This window comes from Danio aesculapii, chromosome 9 (assembly GCF_903798145.1).
Source record: "Danio aesculapii chromosome 9, fDanAes4.1, whole genome shotgun sequence".
Classification (NCBI taxonomy): domain Eukaryota; kingdom Metazoa; phylum Chordata; class Actinopteri; order Cypriniformes; family Danionidae; genus Danio; species Danio aesculapii.
The window spans coordinates 31341097-31366508 of NC_079443.1; the positions used below are offsets into that span (position 1 = coordinate 31341097).

At 35.0% G+C, this 25412-nt stretch overlaps 2 protein-coding genes across 2 annotated transcripts; one reads left to right on the forward strand and one right to left on the reverse strand.

The window, feature by feature from the left end:
* Window positions 1-1279: 1279 nt before the first annotated feature.
* Window positions 1280-8610, reverse strand: otc (ornithine transcarbamylase). The gene is made up of 10 exons (XM_056466109.1): window positions 8366-8610; window positions 7045-7183; window positions 6876-6957; window positions 6668-6755; window positions 4386-4539; window positions 4190-4312; window positions 3280-3333; window positions 1805-1954; window positions 1498-1635; window positions 1280-1420 (listed from the first exon to the last, which is right to left on the reverse strand). Exons 1-10 carry the CDS (start codon window positions 8434-8436, stop codon window positions 1361-1363), a joined length of 1059 nt encoding a protein of 352 aa, XP_056322084.1. The 5' UTR covers window positions 8437-8610; the 3' UTR covers window positions 1280-1360.
* A 143-nt stretch (window positions 8611-8753) lies between these two features.
* Window positions 8754-24700, forward strand: rpgra (retinitis pigmentosa GTPase regulator a). Its single transcript, XM_056466108.1, has 13 exons — window positions 8754-8778; window positions 9409-9534; window positions 9618-9710; window positions 10255-10317; window positions 12899-13057; window positions 13156-13305; window positions 13885-14040; window positions 16028-16183; window positions 18641-18765; window positions 18880-19134; window positions 20276-20459; window positions 20563-20633; window positions 20725-24700. The coding sequence occupies exons 1-13, from the start codon at window positions 8754-8756 to the stop codon at window positions 24358-24360; spliced, it is 5199 nt and encodes a 1732-aa protein (XP_056322083.1). The 3' UTR covers window positions 24361-24700.
* Window positions 24701-25412: the final 712 nt, after the last annotated feature.

Here is a 25412-nt window from a genome sequence, read left to right on the forward strand (position 1 = left end):
TGACCTGAGGAGGCAGAAATGCCACTTAACATAATTACATAGAAACCCTACGAGACAAATTGACGGTTGATAATGAATTGTATTATTGTTTTCCACTAAATGCATTTTGCAACATATTTCTGTTGTAAAAAATGCAATTATAATGCCCTTCTGACCCCTTGCAAGTTAAAGAAATCAAAACAAGATACTGATAATACATCCTTCTCATTAAGTCACAGCACCATCTATAGCCCTGAATTAGTATTGTGTATTTATTGTTATTAGTAAAGTATTGTGGAAAGCATTTTATATACATTTATTCAGACAATTTATGAATTTAACCCTTGCTGTTGGGTATATTTTCATCCACTTTGGGGTGATTTTGAGTCTTAATTTGACCACAATTTTTTCAGTGTGTTAGAAAATAGAATAATTTTTGGTGACAAATTGTATTTTTACATATTTTGGGAAAATGCTTTGAAAATGTTTAAAGACTCGAGAATAGGCTCAGGCAATGTTACTACCCCATTTTTATGTGGTTGTTTTTCCTCCATTGATTTCCATTATAAGGATATTTTTGATTGGAAAGCCATGACACCATTTTTATTCAAATTTGTCATTTTTAATGTTGATTATAAGCTGCAGTGCAAAATACACCTTCCTGTTCAGTTTCTGAGTTATATGGAGAACAGTGTGTGTGTCTTGATGTCTCTGAGAAAATCAAAATAAGCAGCTCTCATAGTAAACATGGTTGGTATTATGCACGCAGACTATAACTTGCTGTTTTACTCCATAGAACTCCATATAAAAGCCAAAATCTCTTTTCACAGGCCTATCTAAAGGGTTAATGGTGCCATCTAACGATTAAATGTTTTTTAAATAAAAAGTTTTACCTCTTCCCAACTGGAAAACCACCTACAATAATGAAATGTTTTAAATGTGAAATGTACCCCCCCAGAGGGTTAGGCTCTACCCCTGCCTTTGTCCTCGGCAGTCAAAACTGGATCTAAAGGCTTCCAATTCAAGCAACAAACGGGGCCTCCACCTAAGGAAAATGTTTTTTTGTTAAATGGTACCCATGAAATAAATGTAATTCAGTATCTTCCTGGTCTTTTTGGTAGAATACATGATTATATGGTGTCATGGCTTTGAAATCAAAAATGCTGATGTAATGAAAGTTAATAGGGCAAAAACAGCCACCAACATACCGAAAGGGTAGTCAAACTGGACAATGCGCAAGAGTTCAGACAACTGTTCATGTGTGCAATAAATTCCCTTTGGGAAAGAATGTTCAAACATATGTTAGTTACTCATTTTATTTGACAAAAACAGATGTATATATTACCGTACTTTGTTGTTAGGATTTATTTCCCCCTATTCTTTACAACTTGAGTTTGGGAATTTGTGGCCTATAGTCTGTGAGGATGCACACCATTAAACCCTGAAAAAAACACATAGAAATTATTTCATGAGCATAAATACATTGATAGTGCTTAAATCACTACATATACACTTTACCATAATGGTCCACTTTCGGTTCTCGGCCTCTTGGAACACAAGTGAACGAGGCGAGTAGAAAACTTCATCGTCCACTTCCTCTGGTTTACGTGGAAGACAATGCAGAAATGTCCAGTCAGGTGCAGCTCCACTTCCTGTCTGTAAAACAATCAACAAAAAGCATTTTACAAATTATTTTCCAAAATAAAGAATGTGCCGTAAATTCATGATAATTTCTGCAAGCTTATGTCGTGTGCAATTCACACTAATATAACAGATAAAATAGACTGTCTCTTTACAAAAGTAGATTCAAAGGACATCTGTGTACCTGCATGGTGATCTGGTAGCCACTGAAGTCTTTCAGCCTCTTCTTCTTCTCCTCCTCTTGTCCCATGCTCACCCAGGTGTCAGTCACCAGAACACTGCTGTCCCGCGCTGCCTCCACTGGATCTGACACAAACTGCAGTCTGGTACCAAACTTCAGTATGGATTTCATAAGTAAATAGTGAGCATAAAACATTGTTTTATTTTGTTGTTGAAGACAATGAATCATTTCACAGAGTTAAACATAATGAAAATGCAGGAGATATATATATATATATATATATATATATATATATATATATATATATATATATATATATATATATATATATATATATATTGGAAATTTACAACATTGGAAATAAATGTCAAATGCGAAAAAAGGAAAAAAAGGAGATTATTTTGGTGGTGCAAAATACAAATTGCCCACTGTCCTGAAAAAAAGTGTACAGCAATGAAGGGGTGAAAATAAAATATTGAGAGTAAAAAAGTGGACACACACAGGGAGAAATAAACTGGTAAGACTTCATTTATTGAATTAAAATGAACCCAATACCAATCATTCATTAAATTTCTTTTCGGTTTAGTCCGGGGTCGCCTCAGCGGAATGAACCACCAACTTATCCAGCATATATTTTACGCTGCAGGTGCCCTTCCAGCTGCAACCCATCACTGGGAAACATCCATACACACTCACTAACACACATACACTACAGACAATTTAGCCTACCCAATTCACCTATACCACATGTTTTTGGATTTGTGGGGGAACCCCACACCAACACGGGGAGAACAAGCAAACTCCACACAGAAACACCAACTGACCCAGCTGAGACTCAAACTAGCGATTTTCTTGCTGTGAGGTGAACGTGCTACCCACTGTGCCACCGTGCAGCCCAACACAATACCAATAATTGCTAAACTTATATAAGTGTTTTGAATTATTGCTGTCCGTTCTAATTTGTGTAATTTTATTATTATCTAATGTGTATTCCATTACTAACAAAAGTTTGACTTTGATTTGAACAATGCAAGGTCTGATATTTAGCTAACAAAAATATCTAAACAGTGTTTTAGAATGTCTAAATATATATCTAAATTTAATACTTCTACAATTACAGAACAATAAATTGTGCTACATTAAATTGCAGCTGAAAGGGCATCCGCTGCATAAAACATATCCCAGAGTAATTGCAGATAAATTAGGGACTAAGCCGAGGTAAAGTGTGTTTTTAATGCCTCTAGATGGCACTATTGTCACTTTTTTAAAAAAGGCCTTCACCGTTTTCAATTTCAATAAATAATCAAATTAATATCATGCATATTAAGTTCAATGGGAAAATGTTCATAAAAATGTATTTAGCTTTTTAGTACTGTTGTAAAGCATCATAAAATTCTAGATGATAATAAAAACAGCCAAAGCCAGAGTGATAATATTAATTTATTATGTGAACTGTGCGTTCTAAGTGTTTACTATACCTGCTTCGACAGACGCTGAGCCTCTTCAGTGACAGTAGCATCTGGCTCATAACCCTAAAGGAAAAGAGGTTCATTAGACAACATCTGAAACATCATTAAATAATTACATTGCATGTGTGTTTATTGTTCATCATTTTGGAATTTATTTTGAATATTTTTGAATAAAAAGCATTTTAAAAACTATTAAAAACTGCAACACTTTGAGATCATATAACCATTTAATATAACTGATTTATTAAAAAAAAAAGTAATTATATTAATTATTGTGATGGCAAAGCTGTATTATGAATGTCAAATGACCCTTCTGAAATCATTCTCAAGATCAATCATCATCATCAATTGAATAAATATCCTTTGTAAACCCCTTTTAAAAATTTGTATAAATTTACTGTCACTTTTGATTAATTTAATGTGGCACTGCTAAATAAAACTATAAATTTTTTTTAAAGGTTCCGTGAAGTGCTATGACATGCATATTTTTTTTTTCAATGTTTGACCTAATCTCTACTGAAACATGAAGAGAGGGTGGGACATAGAGTAGCTCCTCCCCTATTAAATAACAGCCAATAATGTTTTGTTTTCAAATGAAGCAAACAAGAAGATTATTGAAGGGGGTGGGGCATGTCAGATACTAGAGAGCACTGGATTTGTGAAGATTTGATGAGAAACTAGACAAGTATGAGGTGACTTCAAAAAAATTGTTGATCAGGCGAAAGTGACAAACTGCAAACTTTGGATGTTTATATCTGGTTTATATCTTTTAAACATGAGCTTTGCAGCACACTAGCTTATAGATTTCCTTAAAACTAACATACTGTTACTGACATTTAAAAAACATTATTTTAATTTCATGGGACCAGTAAATTTACATTTTGAATGGCAAATTAAATACAGATGTAATGGGGCGAACCTTGGGTGTGGCCACTTTTAGACTGACACCTAGTTTAGCCAATGACATCATGAAGGAGTGAAGAACGTTGTTTCCATCTCCTATCCAAGTCAATGTACGGCCTTTTAATGAGCCATAGTGCTCCTGTAAGATTGAAAAAGTTCACATGAGTGCATGTACTGCATTAATGGTGGTATATTTGTCAGCGAATGAGTACCTGTAGTGTTAGCAGGTCAGCCAGAATCTGTATAGGGTGGTAAAGGTTAGAGAGACCATTGATGACTGGTATAGAAGTGTCTTTATCCAGGTGCTCCAGAGATGAGTGATTATACACCCGAGCCAGTACGATGTCTGCCAAACCTGAAAGAACCCTGCCATATACACACCCGATGTCAAGGCATCACTGTACTGAGTCTACTCTAAGAAATAAATCTGTAAAAATGTGCTCATTACCTTGTAGCATATTTAACATGACTAAGCCAGACAATATAGTATTTTCAAACTATTAAACATATCAATAAAAGTGAGCTATTGAAACTTTTTAAAACACAAACATTGTCAGGGCAGAGCTTTAGGTCCCATAACACAATTTGAAGGCGTAAAGAAAAAAAACACACACCAGTAAATCATGAGTTATGGATAATTTCTGTTTAAATATACAGTCATGTGTCTATTAAAAAAATTAAAAATAAATAAATAAATAAATAAATAAATAAATAAATAAATAAATAAATAAATAAATAAATAAATATATATATATATATATATATATATATATATATATATATATATATATATATATATATATATATATATATATTGTTTTTGTTGTGTTTAAATAGCTATTTTGTAAAATACTTTAATTAATTAAATATTATTTGTCATACATAGCATTTAAATTAGATGCACAAAAGCTAAAACATCATATAAAATGGTTAAAAACTTTCAGAATCTAAAGACATTTTCATGTACATTTTCATATTGAAATATATAGCCTAAATTCAGAAAAAAAGTGTTAATTGTGTTAATTCTAAATGAAAACTGTAGTTTTAGAAGAGCTATCTACTCTTTCATTAATCAAATTAAGTAATCTTTTTATTATTAAAGATGCTAACAAGTTTTATGCTTAACCCAGGGGTGCCCAAACCTTTTCTTATAAGGGGCAAAAAACTAAACCTGATTGAGCGCTGTGGGCCAAAGGTAAATATACCAAACTATATTACATTCAAGTTGTCATGGGTAATTTCCTAATTTATTTCCTAATATTTAAAAATAATATTAATATTAATAATATCATATTAACTAATGCAGTATATATTTATTTCAATTTGATGATGAACTTATTACAGTAAAAACATAAACAATCCCATAACAAAATAACAAATAGACAAGTTAACCTGCTTTTGCCTTAATTTTCTCAACGATGTCTTGTGCATTGTCCTTGTCTTGTGCGTCGAAGTGAAAGTGTTTGCATTTTTAAAAATGAGATTCACTTACATCATTTAATTGAAACATTTAATTTCAGACTGCTTTATATTTCAGACTTGCCGAGCAATAAAAAAGAAATAAAAAGTTACGTTATATTTGAAACGATGATCTCTGTCAAAGGCATTCGCACCAACCACCTCCCTATCGTTCTCCCTGAGTTCTCAAATGGGATGGTGGGCCAGACCAAAGGTTATCGGAGCCAACTTTGTCCCGCGGGCCCTAGTTTGGGCATTTCTGTTCTATACATTAAAATTACAATACTAATAAGAACAGTAACCAATTCATTATAATTACATATGTTAATCTTACCAAAATAAGTTAACCATGTTTCAACCTATTTTATTCTGTCATGCAAGCTTTAAAGCCAGTTTAATATATTTTAAGTAGTGCTGGGCAAAGATTAATCGTAATTAACTGTATCCAAATCCAAAAGTTTATATTGACATACGTGTGTGTGTGCTGTGTATATTATGTCTATATAAATAAACACATGCATGCATGAACTTTTATTTGAGAAAATTTGTATTTATATATATTATATGTGTGTGTGTGTGTGTGTGTGTGTGTGTGTGTGTGTGTGTGTGTGTGTGTGTGTGTGTGTGTGTGTGTGTGTGTGTGTGTGTGCGTGTGTGTGTGTGTGCGTGTGTGTGTGTGTGTGTGTGTGTGTGTATGTGTGTATTTAATAACTATACAAAAAAGGTTTTGTACAGTTTTGTTTGTTTGTATGTGTGTATGACATTTAGGTAATAAATATATATGATCACAGATATCTTATGTTAAAACAAACTTTTATTTTGGATGCAATAAATCGCAATTAATCTGCCCTAACCAGCACTAAATTTAAGTTAAATTTACTTCGTAAGTTAATTTGATTGAACTTAAAACTGTAAGGCAACTTTATATAAAACCTATATTTATTTATACTCTTTAAAACAAATAAACAGTTGTGTCTCTATTAACAGATTTTTGTTTACTTTGAATGTAGTATCTGTAGTGTGTGTGAACTCAGACCTGGCCGTGTCTGTGGTGCATTCATTGACCCCTAGATGAATATCCTGAGGCGTGAGGAAACATGGATGACCACCCAACAGAGAGAATCCTAGTGGAAGAAAAAGAGAGAAACTGTCTATGCATCAAATCCTTTGTTCTGTAATCATCCCTATTCATTCTGCTCAGAGAGCGAGCTGATAAACTGAAGCATTTTCTCTTAGGATGGCACCTGTTTCAGTGGACATGCGGGTCCTAGTGCTCCTCTTCTCAAATATCATGGCAATAGATTTGCCTTGAAGTAATGGAAGATGCTGTACATAAACAGATGGAAAAATGTACATTGTTGCATACATCAGTTATCAAAACGGGAAGATTAGTTCTGTTAGTTAATAGCGTACCTCTCCTCTGTGTTTTATTCGATGTTTTAAGTCAGCAGAAACCCACAGGATATGTTTGATTTCTTCTGCATTATAGTCTTTAAGTGTTAGAAAGCTGCGACCCTTCAGGTTGACACTGTCCAAAGTTGCTTTTCCCACTCTGTGGACATGAAATATGCAAAGGTGGAAAACTCATTCATTCATTTTCCTTTGGCATAGTCCCTTTATTCATCAGGGGTCACCATAGAGGAATAAACCTCCAACTTATCCAGCATATGTTTTACACAGCAGATGCCCTTCTAGCTGCAACCCAGTACTGGGAAACATCCATACACTCTCACGTGCACACACATACACTACGGCCAATTTTGGTGATTCAATTCACCTATAGCGCATGTCTTTAACCTGTGGGGGAAACCGGAGCACACGGAGGAAACCCACACAAACACAGGGAGAACATGCAATCTCCACACAGAAATGCCAACTGACCCAGAAGGGACTCAAACCAGTGACCACCGTGGCCACCAGGTGGAAAACTACTTTAACATAATAAGAAAACAAAACTTAAATATACTTAATAAATGTGTAAATATGTGTAAATTATTTACTTTCACATTTTTGCAACAACTAAAAATTATTTGTCACATTAACGCATTTAAATGAGATTAAATAGTATATAGTGTATAGTTTTGTTTTTATGTATTCGTGTATTATTGTGTATCACACATATCTTAGGTCAAAACAAAGTTTTATTTTGGATGAGATTAATTGCAATTAATCTGCATTAACTAGCACTAAATTTAGGTTAAAATTGCTTGCAAAAATAATTTGATTCAACTTAAAATTGTAAAGCAACTTTATTAGAAATATATTTATAATTTTTATAAAACATTAAATTAGAAAACATTATTTAAAAATGGAAATTTAAAAACAGAATCTAAAGGATAGCCTATACATGTCTATACATGCAAAAGTGGAAAACTACTTGAACTAAAAAAAAACTATTTGCAAAACAGTATTTTTATGTTTTAAAAGTATTATGCAAGCAAATTTGATGACTTCACAAATTGAAAGAATGTGTGAAAAACTTTTACATTTTTGCAGCAATTCAAAATTATTTGTCACAAATGCAATTAAATGAGATTAAACACTAAATTACAAAACATTTAAAGCATAGCCTGTACATGTTCATATTAAAACATATAGTTTGAATTTAGCAAAACGTTAATTATGTTAATAGTATGTTAAATCTCTCCATTTATTATAAATCCTTAAGGTTGTAATCAAAAATTTGCACATTAGAAAACCACATTCTATATTTAGAGCAAACTTTGCGACTCACCTAAAATTCCTGCTTTGGCAAAATTTCGCAAATTTCAGACTGCAGTATATTCTGCTTTTGAGAGCAAACATTTTACCAACATATGCAAAAACACATTTAAAGTTGTACGCTGCTACGCTGCCAAGTCAGAGGATGTCCACGCGCTCCCTGTCATACAGCACTAGACGGGAGGCGGAGCCAAATCGGAGCAGGGGTGGAATAAGCAGCTCTACGTGATGAGTGACGGCTGCACGTACTCAATAACCCCTCCCACACCCACATACCGGTGCCTTCGGATGCTGAACTCTCGCCTTTAAACATACGTGTATTTGCTTATTAAACAGATAAGTAAATTAAATAAAACTTCGGTTTCAGGAATGTCATCTGCACAACAGAGGTGTAGAAGGCCATGACTGGAGAAACAGAAATACCAGGTACGATATTTCCTTTCTGTTCATCTATCTATCTATCTATCTATCTATCTATCTATCTATCTATCTATCTATCTATCTATCTATCTATCTATCTATCTATCTATCTATCTATCTATCTATCTATCTGTCTGTCTGTCTGTCTGTCTGTCTGTCTGTCTGTCTGTCTGTCTGTCTGTCTGTCTGTCTGTCTGTCTGTCTGTCTGTCTGTCTGTCTGTCTGTCTGTCTGTCTGTCTGTCTGTCTGTCTGTCTGTCTGTCATCTATAACATGTATCATCCTGTGTTTGTCAGTCTGTATGATGTATGTCTGTCTATGCAGGTGTTCCTGTCTGTCTGTCTGTCTGTCTGTAAAGTGTATCATCCTGTCTGTCAGTCTGTATGATGTCTCTCAATGCAGGTGTGTGTATTTTAGCATGTGCTTATAAGACGTTGTGTGTGTGACACTGTAATCATGTCTTTGAGCTTCTCAAGTATTACACACAGAGGCTATTCTGGGAAGCTGGAAGCTTTCTAAGGATTTAAATGGGCTGTCTTCCTGAGCACATGGAGGTTTGCTCTTTGCTTTGTATGTGAACCACCCTGACCAAGTGCATATTTTGCACTAAACCTATTTGTTTTTTTTTTTATTGCAGACACAGGTGCTGTATTTACCTTTGGAAAGAGTAAAATAGCAAACAATGCGCCCAGCAGGTTATGGCTGAAGAGTGATATACCTGTGCACATCTCATGTGGGCAGTCACATTCAGCCTTTGTAACAGGTTGTCGCCTCTCCATATCATCATTGCAATTTTGTAACTATAGCTATATTTGGTAATAAATGTCTCTGTTATGATATTTTCAGAGCAGGGTCGTTTGTTTGTGTTTGGAGATAATAACAGAGGCCAGCTTGGTCTGCAAACCAAAGGACCAGTGACTAAACCGGTCTGTGTTAAAGGTGAGACGTGCATGAAGGTTTTTACTATAATCATGCTCAGATTTTTATGAAGTCAATCTAGGGCCATTTATATTTACAAAATAAAAGAAGATTTGCAAACAAAAAATAAAGTATTGAGCAAAAATGAATAAATAAATGCAAATCTTCAAAAATCGCAAAGCAAAAATTTATTTTTGAGAATTTTTTTTATTTTGCTAACAAAAATAAAGAACTGCAAAGGGAAAGTCTTGAGATATAAGAATTTAGCCCAGTAGGTCCGGGCCTGCCGTAAACACCCAAGTTCCGTTGACTCCGCCCCTTTGTCAAATCAGGGCCACAAAGTGAAACGCACAGAAATGTGAAGTGCAAAGTGAAAACAGCATCGCAATCTCACGATCAACTAAAAAGCTAATTGCGATTTTTGAAGATTTGTATTTATTTATTTATTTATTTTTGCTCACTACTTTATTTTTGTTTGCAAAACTTGCTTTTATTTTGCAAGTATATATGGCCCTAGATTGATTCAATAGATTTCTTATGTACCTTATTTTTTGATATCACACAGTTCTTAAAGGTGAAAGAGTGCAGTCTGTTGCCTGTGGGACAGATCATACACTCGTAAGCACCTGTAAGTAAAGCTTTCATTTAGAGACAAACATGCTGTTGTAAATATACCCTACACAAAGTGAGGTTTATTTATAAACTAATTTCGAGAGGATCACGTGCTTATGATTTATCACAGCCGGTCTCGTATTAAGCTAATCAGTATCATCCAATCATATGAGCCATAAGCTATTATAAATAACCACAGTTTTCAGTCCACTTTATTTTTGTTTGGAAGAAACCCCCCTTCCTCCCCATTCTCCTCCTTCACTATAGATCGGGCGGCACGGAGGCCCAGTGGTTAGCACTGTTAGCCCCACAGCAAGAACACTGCCAGCCCTGGTCCTGCCAGGTCGGTAGGTGTTTCTGTGAGGAGTTCGTATATTCTCCCCGTGTCCGTGTGGGTTTTCCCCGGGTTCTCCAGTTTCCATCCACCATCCAAATATATACATCATGCATAAAAATCAAGCATTTGTCTAGCCCCCTTTTTTGCCTCACGTGTTCCCTTAGCTACTGCAGATGGGGAGTTCTGAGATCCACCGAGCTCAGGCTCCCCTCTCGCTCTGCAAACGGGAGGAAGCCCCGGGCTCGAGGATCCCTTGAGCTCGGGGCTCTCTTCCGGGACAGCATGCCAAACAAGCTTTTGATGAATCATCAGCTAAGTGTGAACTCTTGACATTACTTTTGCTGCTTGTTCAAACTACTAATTTAAAATGAGCTGAAACAACCCAGTTCTGAAGTTCTGTTTTATTGGGGGACAATTTAATTGTTTTATGTTCAATCTACTTAGATTTGTAAAAATGGTTAAGTTAACTTAATTGATTTGCTATGGGACAACACAAAGGAATTGTGTGGAACCCAGCATTTTTACAGTGTACCAAGCAACCGCTTTACTATTTCTATTTATTATATTGCAATTTATTTGTTTACACATTTAAATAGGTCAAATTTAATAAATATTTTAATTTAATTTGTATTTGTTTGTTGCCTAATTTTATCTAGTTATTTTGATATTATTATCAAAATTTAACTGACCTGAATCTTATTCAGTCATTTTTATATAAATTATTAATTAAGTATTTAATAGCTTAATTTTTGTTTCTTTTATATTAATTTGTTTATTTATGTTACATTTTATTTATTTATTTTTATTAATTATTATTTATTATTATTATGTTATTTTCCATGTATTCCTGTACTCCGTGTATATAAAACATTTATTAGAGTCAAATTGACTAATTATTTTAATTTAATTTGTATTTGTTTAAAGTAGCCTAATTTTATCTATTTATTTTGATAATATTATCTCCATTTAATTAATCTGAATCTTATTCAATCATTTTTTTGTATAAATTATAAAATAAGTATTCTAACTATTAGATCAATTTTTGTATCTTTATACTAATTTGTTTACTTATATTACTAAAAAGTTTATTTATTTTATTATTACTATTATTATTGTTGTTGTTGTTGTTGTTATAAAATTATGTCTTTATATTTATATTTCCATGAACTCCTGTACTCCATGTACATAAAATAATTTTATTAGTCACATTTAATAATTATTTAAATTTAATTTGTGTTTATTTGTTGTAGCCTGATTTTATTTATTTAAATTTGATAATATTATCAAAATTTAATTGATCTGAATCTTATTTAATCATTTTTGTTGAAATTGTTAATTAATTGTTATAATTATTGGCTTAATTTTTTAGTTTCTTTTATACTAATTTGTTTATTTATATTACTAAATGTTTGTTTATTTTAATATTATTATTATTTTTATTATTATTATGTTATTCCCAGTGATGGGTTGCAGCTGGAAGGGCATCCGCTGTGTAACATACAGTTGAAGTCAGAATTATTAGCCCCCCTGAATGATTAGCCCCCATGTTTATTTTTTTCCCAATTTCTGTTTAACGGAGAGCAGATTTCTTCAACACATTTCTAAACATAATAGTTTTAATAACTCATTTCTAATAACTGATTTATTTTATCTTTGCCATGATGACAGTAAATAATATTTTACTGGATATTTTTCAAGACACTTCTATACAGCTTAAAGTGACATTTAAAGGCTTAACTAGGTTCATTAGGTTAACTAGGCAGATTAGGGTAATTAGGCAAGTTATTGTATAATGATGGTTTGTTCTGAAGACAGTCGAAAAAAATTTGCTTAAAGGAGCTAATAATTTTGTCCTTAAAATGGTTCATAAAAAATGTAAAACTGCTTTTATTCTAGCCGAAATAAAACAAATAAGACTTTCTCCAGAAGAGAAAATATTATCAGACGTGCTGTGAAAATTTTCTTGCTCTGATAAACATCATTTGGGAAATATTTTAAAAAGAAAAAAAAAAAAATCAAAGGGGGTTTAATAACTTCAACTGTATATTCTGGATAAGTTGGTGGTTCATTCCGCTGTGGCGACCCCAGATTAATAAAAGGACTAAGCAGAAAAGAAAATGAATGAATGAATGAATTATTATGTTATAACATTATGTCTTTATATTTACATTTCCATGTACTCTTTTACTCTATTTAAAAACTCCTGTTATAGAAATTTGACCGATAATTGAAAGTAAAAGAACATATGGCATTTCTACAGCACAAGGAGAAATACTTGCAGCTGGAGGAAACAGTGATGGACAGTTGGGATTGGGCCACTGTAAAGACAGCTTCTCTTTCCAGCGGCTCCGCCCCTTTTGTGACTACACTCCAATCAGATTGCTCTCTGCAGGTGACCACACCTCTGCTGCACTTACAGGTACGTTATTATTTCTTTTCCATTCTAGATATACACCAGTTATAAACGAATCTAAAACTTTTAAAAACTCAAAAATAATGGGTTTGTGCCTATTTCAGAAGATGGCAGGTTGTTCCTGTGGGGTGATAACTCTGCGGGTCAGCTTGGATTTGGAAATGACAGCCATGCCTTATTGCCTAAAGAGCTAAAATTGGGGCAATCCGTTCACTGGGTCTCATGTGGATACAGACACTCGGGTCTGGTCACAGGTGAGCACCTGTCAATCAACACAATACTCATATTTAAACATGAAAACTGTGCTGTCATATATTCCACTTTAGCACCCAGCTAAATATGCTATATGCACAGCTAGTGTTTTTCAGTCAACGATAAACTTTCGGTGAAAAGTTAAAGTGACTATTTTCAATTTTATAAGGTTACTTTTACATCATCAATGTTGTAATATAATTAAAATACAATCAAGTAAATAGACTTAAGCATTCATTTAGTTGTTCAAGTGTATAACGAGATGAAAGTGTAAACACTAGCACCGCCATTAGCAACAGACTAGCGCAGAAACTCCATTGAAAATACTGGGGTAAAATAGATATTCATATTTTAAAGACATGGTGGGAATTTAATGTAGTGCTACTTGCACGGTCTGATACCAACTTTATATATATCTATCAGGCTGTGAAGATCTCAAATCTTTAAAGAAATTAGATTTATAACATGGCAGTTTTATAATGGAAAGAAAGTTCACCATAAGCGCTTGGGCTGGCTGACTGAAAATTAAAAGTTTGTGTACATACAGTATACCCCATTGTTGTTAATTTGGTGTGTTTCAGATAGCGGGGATGTTTACACTTTTGGGGAAAGTGCAGATGGACGGTTGGGTCTCTCTGCTCATCAGCTGGCGAATCACAGTCATCCTCAGCGGGTTGAGTCTCTGCACAGCGTTCTGCGGGTGGCATGTGGAGGAAAACACACACTCGCCCTCACAGGTGATGGAGGAGATGCACACACAGTGTCCTGAAACACATAATCGAAGACTTAAAATACAGCTGTAAGGCTTCTTAATATGAGATTTTTTCAATACTTTGGTTACTTTTTCAAAACAGCAGTCTGTGCGGGCCAAACTCCAGATCATTTTCAACTGGTTTGGAACAATGTAGATGACTACATCCTTCAAATTACACAAATTCCTTTAGAATCAAGCACCGTCAAAACTCCTACAGACCCTTTCGCATGCTTACATACCTTTAAGGACTAAAATAAAATACAAAAATGAATAAGACAGTAATTTGTCACATATCTGCCATTGGATCTTGTTGAAATCTCTTCAAAATATCTAAAACTGTATACTATCATAACAGTTAGATATCGCTAAATACATAGATGTTAGTCTTTTAATGTAAATACCATCTATATATCTTATTATGTTATGTTGCTTGATACCACACAGACATAAATTAAACAAATCATTTTAAATAATAATGTAATAAATAATCCTATTATGTTGTAATCTCTTTTAAATATCTAAAATTGTATACTAGGAACAATTAGATGTCACTAAATACATAGATCTCAGTCATTTAATGTAAATACCATCTATATATCTTTTTTTTGTTATGTTGTTTGATACTGCACAGTGATGCATAAAAAATCATTTTAAATACACTGTAAAAAGTTAACGGTAACTCAAACCATTTGAGGAAACTGATTGCAACAAACCATTTAAGTTCAAAAACAAATCCTAATGAGTTCTGTGAACTTAATCTATTTGAGGAAACGAAGCAATTTAAGCACAGTAAAACCCAATAAATGAAGAGAACTCAAACTGAGTACTGTAAAACCCAGAGACCAATGGCTACAAACCATTTGAGTTAAAACAACTAATCTATATTAGTACTGTGAACTTACTCCATTAAAGTTGAAGTAATGAGGTATTTAATTAACTCATTACCTTCAACACTGAGTTCAAAACTCTTTTCAAATGAGTAGAATTAACTTTCAGTAAATTTTGAGTTAACGACACTCATTTCATTTGATAAAGTTGACTGTTGGGTTTTACAGTGTAATAATGAATGAGAAGTATGTTTTTTGTTGTGCTTTATTTTTCCTTTCATGAAAATAACATTATGCATCTTTAGTTTCATAAGGATCTGTGAGAAGAGCTCTATTGAGTTCACACTGTTTTGTAGCTTCAAATAATTTTTAGTTGCTTTTTGTGCAGTACAGTATTACGTACCATGCCTGCAATATTCCTATAGAAAGAGTTGTCTTTAGTTTTTGGGATCATTCAAGATCTGCTAAAAGTAATTATCTATTTAATTGTAATATTTAATGGTCGAATGAAGAGTAGAACAGTAGCACTTTACTGTACCTAGTTTTGAAAACCATTTTTAGTTCTAGTTTTACAGGTAATCTGTAATTCACGCAAAGCATTATGGAGTGTAGAAAAATTATGAATTCAATGGTAGAAGAAATGTTGTGACCAGTCAGTGCAGTTAATTGACTTGGTGACAACTAGTGGACTTTTTTGGAATAGCATACTTCAACCAGATGGTAGAGATGGCTGAATCCGGCTGAGTCAAGTTAGGCACTCCTCTCAAAAAAATATAGTGACTCAAAAAATTGTCAACTATTTGGTCGAGCAGGCTTGTAAATGATTAATTAATGAGTAATAAAGCGAAAGTCATAGAAAACAGTTTATTTATGGAGGAATGAGTGGGTTTGAGCCATTTTTTAAGTTTTAACATTACAATGACTGCTTCAACATAAAAATTAGTCAGAATTGTGCAAATTGCTATGCAGAATAAGTAACCTCAGTATTGCAAAATGTGTCATTGTGATTTTTTAGGCCACTGAAATGGCACTGTTCAGTTTCACACACACAATTATCTCTTTTGTTTCTTTTTTCTCTCTCATTATATGACCTTAATACTGAATGTTCCTGATATTTTTGAATTTTATCTCTCTTTCCTTTAGAGGACGAGTTATATTGCTTTGGCGGTGGAGAGTTTGGACAGTTGGGGTTAGGAACGCTTGTGTTTGTAGCAGATTCACCGGTGGCTGTCGGCCATTTCAGGAAAGGCAGAGTCACTCATGTCACATGTGGAGAACAGCATAGTGCACTTATAACAGGTAAAGTATTTCAATGCACTTAATAAAATAGGTTGATTATGGGATATTGTTTTCATAATTTCAAACTGGGCGACACTCAGTGGTTAGCACTGTCGCCTCACAGCAAGAAGGTTCGAGTCCCAGCTGGGTCAGTTGGCATTTCTGTGTGGAGTTTGCATGTCCTCCCCGTGTTGGCGTGGATTTCCTCTGGGTGCTCTGGTTTCCATCACAGTCTAAAGGTGAATTGAATAAACTAAATTGGCCATAGTGTATGCGTGTGTGTGTGAATGAATGTGTATGGAAGTTTCCCAGTACTGGGTTGCAGGCATCCGCTGTGTAAAACATATGCTGGATAATTTGGCTGTTTATTTCGCTCTGGCTATAAATAAAGGGCCAAAGGAAAATGAATGAATGAATTTCAAACTGTAGAGTGTTCAGCTTTATTAAATTCTTGTTTATTTAACTCACACAAATGGAGCGTTTCACATGGAAGAGATATTTTGGAGATGTGGAGCTTTGCTGATAATTAACTCAAAGGTCAAAATAGATTAGATTTAACTATAAATAAGTTAACGAAAGATTTCCGTATCATTTAGTCATAAACATGTGAGTGATTCTAGAATTGTGGGTATATTTAGCCTCGTAGATTATCCTTAATTAGTTTGTCTGTGTATTTAGGGATATTTTGTTTTGAAGATATTAGCTTAAAGATTTTTTATGTCTTAAAGAGACAGATTTTTTTCTGTCTCTTGAAACATACATTCAGCTTTAGTTATTATCATTCTCATGTTTTGTGTGTTTACTTAATTAAATATTCAGTTTCTGTATTTTTTATCATTTTTAATTTCAGTAATATAAAATCAATTTTGTGCCTACTGATGTTCTGGTAAACTCTGTTTCATCACTTATGAAAGGACACAACAATCAGATTATACGTCAGCTCAATTTCTCACTCCCCCTTTTGAAAACGATAATATAATAAAATACATACAATTCTGTTTTAGACATGCCATGTGGTATCTTGTTTGAGGTAAGCTTCTTAAGCACAAAATGGTGTGAAATGTCAACTCTGTTAGTAGTTTGACAACAATTAATAGAGGCATTAATTGTTCCCTACTACATTTAAGCATGTTGCAGTGTTTTACATTAATAATTGATTCTGGATTCTGTCATTCAAGTTTAACGAAAATGAATGCATAATGCTTGAAATGTACCCACAATTCTGGAATGAGCCATATAAATGAACGTTCCAATGTTATATTTACTGTACATTTGGAAGACACTTTTAGCTTACTTCATGCTAATTTAATAGATTTGTATGTTGCCTGGAAGTTGTATTTGTGATTGAGGTTTGGGTAATTCAACTATAAACAGTTGAAATCTGAAATATTAGCCCCCCTTTGAATTTCTTTTTTAAATATTTCCCAAATGATGTTTAACAGAGCAAGGAAATTTTCACAGTATGTCTGATAATATTTTTTCCTCTGGCGAAAGTCTTATTTGTTTTATTTTGGCTAGAATAAAAGCAGTAAAAAAAAAAAAAAAACGTTTTAAGGTCAAAATTATTGGCCACTTTAAGCTATATATTTTTTCGATAGTCTACAGAACAAACCATCATTATACAATAACTTATAGAATAGAACAATAAATAGAAGTGTCTTAAAATATCTAGTAAAATATTATTTACTGTTGTCATGGATCAATCTTTGACAATGGCATTAAAGATAAAATAAATCAGTTATTAGAGCTGAGTTATCAAAACTATTATGTGTGTAAATGTGTTAAAAAAATATTCTCTCCGTTAAACAGAAATTTGGTGAAGAAATAAAAGGGGGGCTAATAATTTAGGGGGGCTAATAATTCTGACTTCAACTGTACATGCCATAAATTTTACATCATTTTAAATGTGTTCACAATGGTAAAATACTGCAACAAAGCTATGGTAAAAATCTGTTAACTGGTTAAAAGCAAGTTTATAAAAGGTAGAAAACAATAGTACTTCAATATGTTGATATATGGCATTAGTTAATGAAAGACTGGTCACACTTTACAATAAGATTCATTAGTTTATGTTAATTAATGCATTTACTAACATGAACAAACAATGAACAATACATTTACTACAGTATTTGTTCATGTTAGTTAACGTTAGTTAATGAAAATACAGTTGTTCATTGTTAGTTCATGTTAAGTCACGGTGCATTAACTATTGTTAACAAGCATGGTCTTGGATGTTAATAATGCATTAGTAAATGTTTAATTATGATTAATAAATGCTGTACAAGTGTTGTTCATGATTAGTTCATTTTAGTAAATGCATTAACTAATGAACCTTATTGTAAAGTGTTACCGAAAGACTTTTTATCAAGACATTTACAGTAAGTTAAATCTACAATTTAGACGGTTGCTACTGTTATGCCACACATGTATTGTTACACCTCTCATATATTATACATACACGTTCCTATGGGTTTTCAGATAGTGGTCTTCTGTACACGTTTGGAGATGGCCATCATGGGAAGTTAGGCCATGGAGATGAAAACTTCACCAATCAGTTCAGTCCAACTGTGTGCCAGAGGTTCTTTGAATACTCAGTCATGACTGTAAGATATAAAGTTATGATAAAAATATTATCATGTTCATTTTATTCCTTTAAATGCCAAACTAAGGAAATATTACCTGACAGCTCTTTTTTGTGGCTGTTTGTGTGCATATAGGTGGCATGTGGTTCCAGTCATATGCTGGTGTTCGCACGGCCACGGCAACAGGAAAGTGAAGAAGTTTGTTTGGAGGATGAAGACGTGACCTACTCTTACCTGGACAGGTGTTATACCTCAATGTTACAGGGGCAACCATTAGAGCATATTCCAGACCCTGAATCTGCTCTCAGTTCACAATCAAACTTTCTCTCCTCACCTCTTCCAACCTCTCACCGCTGGAGCCTATCAACACGTGCCAGACGCAGACAGAGGGTAAGAAAAAGAACACTTCTGGTTCTTTGGCCATCTGTACTCTTTAATGGAGATGTATAGAGGTGTTCCCTTAGCGTTGGCCACTTTATGTACTTTGCAGAAGGTGATTCTTATTAAAAATGAATCTTTTTTTCTTTTCTTTTGTACATGAAGGTCACATTAAATGTGACTTGTTGTGATTTGTATGACTAGATTCTATTATTTTATGCTTCACCCTGAACCAGATTGTGCAAAACACTTTGTAAGGTTCCATTAGTTGCCATTAGTTACCATGACAAATACTTCTAAAGCATAGTTATTATAGTTTTATATGTTGAGCATGTATTTTTTTATGGATGAAACAAGATGCACTTAAGCCACACTGGCTTAAAATGTCATTAGTTTATAGCATGCATGTCAGTTGCCTTAAAAAGCATATTTAAGTTGAGCTACAGTAACTAATGTAACATTTACTGCAACTCTGAATTTCTCAGTTGTTTGTACTTGAACAATGATCTGACTTATTGCTTTAAATATGCAAACCAATAACCTTTAAATAAATGTGTGTTTTTCACCAAAATAAGTGCTTCAATCATCCAGCTAGTAATACATGCATGTTGGCTTAACCAGCAGAGAGACTACCACATCACCAAGAACATTAGTTATGGATTTTTAAATAATGTATTATTTATTAAATAAAGCAGCATCTTATCTTATGTAGACCCACAACAAAATGGTAAACCTACCCAAAAATGCAGACATAACCATAGTGGAACAGTGAACATAGTGATATTTACTCCTTGATTCTGAAGCGAACCATGCTTGACAAAATGGTACCTGTAGAAATCTGTTTATCTTTACTATGGGTTTTGTGAGTAAGCAAATGCTTAGTTTGCAAATAGTAAAGATTATTATATTTGTACTGTTAAAATCAACAGCTTATTGTACATTGTTAACTAAAAAGTGTTCATTAAGCCATTAATTAGATTTTTTTGGCATATGATGCAAAGATATTTACCAAATAAATCCCTCATGTGCATCAAAAAAATGTGTATGACCTCAGCAGTGGATATTATTGCCAATGACTATGGATTTTATTTTCTTGAACACATGGGATGAAAAATAAAGTATTATCAGAGTAAAACATTTGTTTATGTTTCAGGAGAGCTCATCTGCACAGTTTGGTCCAGAATTTAGCAATCTTCCTCCTCTTACAACCAGCTATACTGCACTAGCTCTATCAGGCACCATCCTACAGCCCAGATCTTCAAAAAGCACTCCAAAACACATTAATACTGATGCCCCTGTGGATATCTCCATCACAGTTCATGCCAAGGAACCTTCATGTAAATATATATTTTATATATTCTCAAGATCCCACTCTATCTGTTAGCAGGAAATATAGACTTGATAGTCAGAATTGAGCAGCTGTCATTCTTATGAATACAGTCACACCCATCACCAAGAGCCCAGAGGACTGCCAGTGTGTTGAAACATCTGAAAACAGCCTGTCAAACAAGGTGAGCAGTAGTTCATTGCGCTCAAGATGACAAAATTATTTATAGGGAAACTGTATTAATAATTGAAACATGTACTGTTTTATTTTAACAGACTTCTGCTGGAAGGGAAGAGAATGTTTCTCAGCAGGTCCTGCCCACTGAATTACAGGATCCTTCTGTTTCACATCCATCAATAACAGAATCTCAATCATCAAGCAATCTAATGCTAAAGAAGCCCAGGTCTGGAGATGTAGAGAACACTGCAGAAGTGGAGGAACATTCTTCTGTTACAGCACTACGAAGCAAAGTGCAACCCAAAACAAACAAAAAAACTATCCAGAGTACAAATAATAAATATAAAGATCAAGTAGAAGTCAAATCATCTCCAGATGGAATATCAGCAAAAGAAAATGAGGGACTTGATGAAACTTGCAGTACTAATTTTGATTTAAAGGACGCCGTTTCAAAAGCAGACACATATAGTAAAGATTGCAGAGGTGAAGAGGTTATTACTCTTTCTGATACAGAGCAAGAGACCAAGTCAAGTTCAATTAAGATTCAACAGGCAAGTTCTTCAGTTCAGGAAGTTGAAAAAGTTAGAACAACACCCACAAGCACTCAAGAGGTTCAATCTCCTAAAACCAAAGAGGCTGGTATTTCAGCAAAAGCCTCAAAAAGGGTTAAGTCACCAATCAAGGTTAGAGAAATGCCCACTGGTGAGATGGAAGTTAGTAAAGTCAAACCAACACCTCAAATAGGTGCTCAAAGTGACGTTGAGCCTTCCATTGAAAAGGTTGGATTAACACTGATCGACACACAGGAACAAGGGAACTTAACACCACACAAAATTATAGCCGAAATGCAAAGCACTCCAGAAAAAGGAAATGGAAGGATAATTGTTGACACCCCTAGTGATCATACAGCAAAGAAAGCAAAAAAGAAGAGAACCGCTGTGGAAAGAGGCCCAATCGCAGAACCATCACCCAAAACACCCAGCCCTCCATCAGTTTCCATACCCGCACGAATGTCCAAAGTAAAAAAGGAGAATGCTGTGGAGCCTGAAAACTCAAGTTTGCAGCTTAGATCTGTAATGCAAGCACAAGAAGCAACAGAAAAAGGGGAAAAGGAGAGCATAACACCTCAGAGCTCAGAGAATATATCTTTTCCTCCAATAAAGAGCAAAAAATCAGCTGCAGAAAAAAGCCAATCAGCTTCCACCCTGCAGTCTGACCATAAAAATAGCCAGTCACCCACCGACAAAGCCCTTGCTGAACAGAAACATGAATTTCCATCTATTAAAAGCTTAGCTCCAGAGAGAAGCCGCTCAGTTTCCAATTTATGGTCCAATAACCAATCAGCAACCAATAAATCTTCCACCGCAAAAGCAACTGAATCTGGTAAACTGTTCAGTTCAACAAGTTCATCACCGCAGCTCAGGCACTCACCGCTTAACAAAAGGAAATTGAAAACTGTTGAACCTAAAGAGCCAGTTTTGGTAACAGAGACCCCTCATCAACAGTCTGAGCAGACCCTTATGGGTAGTGTAGTTTCAGTGCTACCAGCTATGGCTATAGCTAGTGCTGCACCATTACTGATAAAAGCAGCTGAGGTTCTCTCTGAAACTTCACTAGTACAAAGTAATGAGATGTCTTCATGTGCATCGGCATCTCAGGAAACAGCAGGAAATAAGATCCTGCCAGAGCAGGAAGTGGAACAGGACAGCACAGTTCAAGATATATCAACAATCGAGGAAACAGATGACAACAGAAACAAACAGCAGATCATAGAGGACTTACAGAATGAGCTAGTTTCAGATGAAGTGTGGAGAGATGATAATGGAAAGATGGATGATGATGAAGATGAGAAAGGAGGTGAGACAGAAGGAGAAGAAAAAGAGAGTGTTGCTGAGGAGGAGGATAAAAGTGATGGTTGTGGGAAGGAAGAGGAAGACGATGCTTTTGTAGACGAACCTGAAGTAGAGCGTGAGAATGCTCAAAAAGGAGGAGAGGACAGTGAGGAAGAGGAGGGAGAAGAAGAGGAAAAAGATGCAGTTGGACAGGAAAAGGGTGATGATTATGGTGGAAAGAGCAGTGAAATTGAGGGAGAGAAGAGTGAAGGAGGAGGAAGTGGAGACATGGCTGAAAGTGAAGAGGGGGAGGAAAGTGGAGGACAAGAGGAAGAAGAAGGGGAAACTGAAGATAAAGATGCTGAAGATGAGGAAGAAGAGAGAGAAAGCGGGGATGAAGACAGTGAGGGGCAGATTGAGGATGAGGAGAAATCCGATGCTGAGGAAGGAGAGAGCAGTAATGAGGAGGAAACTGAAGGATCTGAGAGTGAGGATGTTAGCAAGAATGATCGATCTGATGAAGAGGAAGGCGAAAGTGAAGTAAATGGGAGTGAGAGAGAGGAAGAAGAGGATGTAGAGGAAGGAGAACAGGAAGAGAGTGGGGTTGGAAATGAGGATGAGGAGGAAAATCAGGAAGAGGAAGAGGAAAACCAGACAAAAGAGGAAGAAGAAGAGGAAAATAATGAAGAACTGACAGAAGAGGACAAAAGCGAAGACGAGGAGGGAGAAGAGAGTCTGATAGAGAAAGAAGAGCAGGAGGTGGAAGATGAAGATGAGGAAAAAATGTCAGATGAAGGCAGTGAAAGACAGGAAGGAGGTGAACAAATTGAGGAAGAAGATGAAGAGGGTGAGAAAGAGGGAAAAATGGAAAGTAGTGAAGTGACATTCAGGGAAGAGGAAAAGACACAGCACAGCACAGAGACACAGCAAACAGATGATGAAGAAAATAAAGAGGACAAAAGTGAAAATGAGGAAGAAGAAGATGATGATGATACCGACAAGCAGGAAGAGAGACGTGGAGGGAGCGATAGAGAAACTGAGGAAGAAGAAGAGGATGAAGAAGCAGAACAGAAAGAAACCAGTGAAGAAGAAGAACAGGCAGAGGGGAGTGAAGAAGAGGAGGAGGAATCAGAGAGAAACAGTGGAAAAACAAGAGAATCTAGTGAGGAAGAAGAAGAACTGGAAGAAAATGAGGAAGATGAGGAGGAGGAGGAAGCAGAATGGAAAGAAAAGAAACGGAGAGAATCTAGTGAAGAGGAAGAGGAAGAAGGCGAGGAAGAAGAGGAGGAAGAAGAAGCAGAGCAGAAAGAAAATGTTAAAAAAGATAAACATAGCAGCAAGCTGAGGGAAAATGAAGATGAGGAAGAAGAGGAGGAAGAGGAGGGTGAAGAAGAGGAAGAAGAAGAGGGTGAAGAAGAAGAGGATGAACCTAAAAATGAAAATAAAAATATAAAAACTGGGAAAGATGGGAGAAAACACAGGACAATTACTGAAGATGATGAAGAAGAAGAGGGAAATGAAGAGGAGGAAGAAGAAACTAAGCAAGAAAAAAAGAATATAATAACTGAGAAAAATAGACGCAAACAGACAGAAACTAGTGCGGAGGAAGAAGAAGAGGAAGAAGAGGGTGAGGAAGAAGAGGAGGATGAGGAGGAAAGTGAGGAGGAAGAAGGTGAAGAGGAAGATGAAAGTGAGGAAGAGAAAGAAAAGACCAAGAAAATAACAAAACAGAAAGGCAAACCTAATGTGTTACCTGCACGCCGGCAGACAAATGGACAGACAGAAACACAGAAAACTAGGCAAAGAGGCAAACAGAATGTTAAAATGAGGAAGCAAACAGATGGTGCTCAGGACCCTCAGTTCTGGAACAATGTCCTTCCGCAGTATCTAAACCTTAAATGATTCTGCACACAGACACGCTCAGGGAAATAAGACTGGCCTGAACATCTGCCTGCACACTTACAGTTTACAGACATTGACATTTTCAAGCCCGGGACACACCAAACCATCAGGCAATGTCAGGAGGTTGTAGAGCATGGTTTAGCTTTGGGTTTTTTCAGTGTATTCTGCAGCACTGGCTCTAGTCAGATGTCATCGGCTGTTTTCTGGCAGATTCTGCATGTCGAATTGGAGGTAGAGAGGTGAAGAGGTGTGTGTTCTAGTCACTAGTGCATCTTATTTTGCCTTCTGTAAATTAAGGGGGCCTATAATGCCCCTTTTTACATGATCTAAAATAAGTCTGATGTCCCTAGAGTGTGTATGTTAAGTTTCAGTTAAAAATACTCAAAATTATTTATAACTCTTTGAAACTGACCCTTTTAGGCTTTAATGCAAAGTGTGTTGTATTGTTGACTGTCGCTTTAAATTCAAATGAGATTGTGCTCTTTTCAAAAGAGAGCATTATCTCTGTTAACATATCTCTGTGAAAAACTGAAAATGTCAAAAGAAGATTCTCAGAAGAAGGCAATCTACAGAGACTTCGTTGTTCATTCGTGCATCCTAAAACTTGACATTTATAATGCTTCTTAGTCGCTGACATTATCTACAGTGCACCCGGAGAGTATTCATAGAACTTCACTTTTCCACATTTTTTTCTGTTACAGCCTTATTCCAAAATGGATTAAAAATGTATTTGTTTCCTCAAAATTCTACACACAATAGCCCATAATTACAATGTGAAAAATTGTTGCAAATTTCTTAAGACAGGATTGTCTCGAGGCACAAGGCTGGGGAAGGTTACAGAAAACTTTCTGCTGCTCTGAAAGTTCCAATGAGCACAGTTAATTATTTTTTTTTCCTCTCCGCTGTCGCCACTGGCTTGCATGGTTTGGGAGCAGTAGAGCTGTGCATCAATGGATTTGCACTTCAGTGTTTGGACTCTCAGTAATGATTATTAAACCACATTGAACTGAGCTAAACTGAACTGAACTTAAACACTGAAAACTGAACTACAC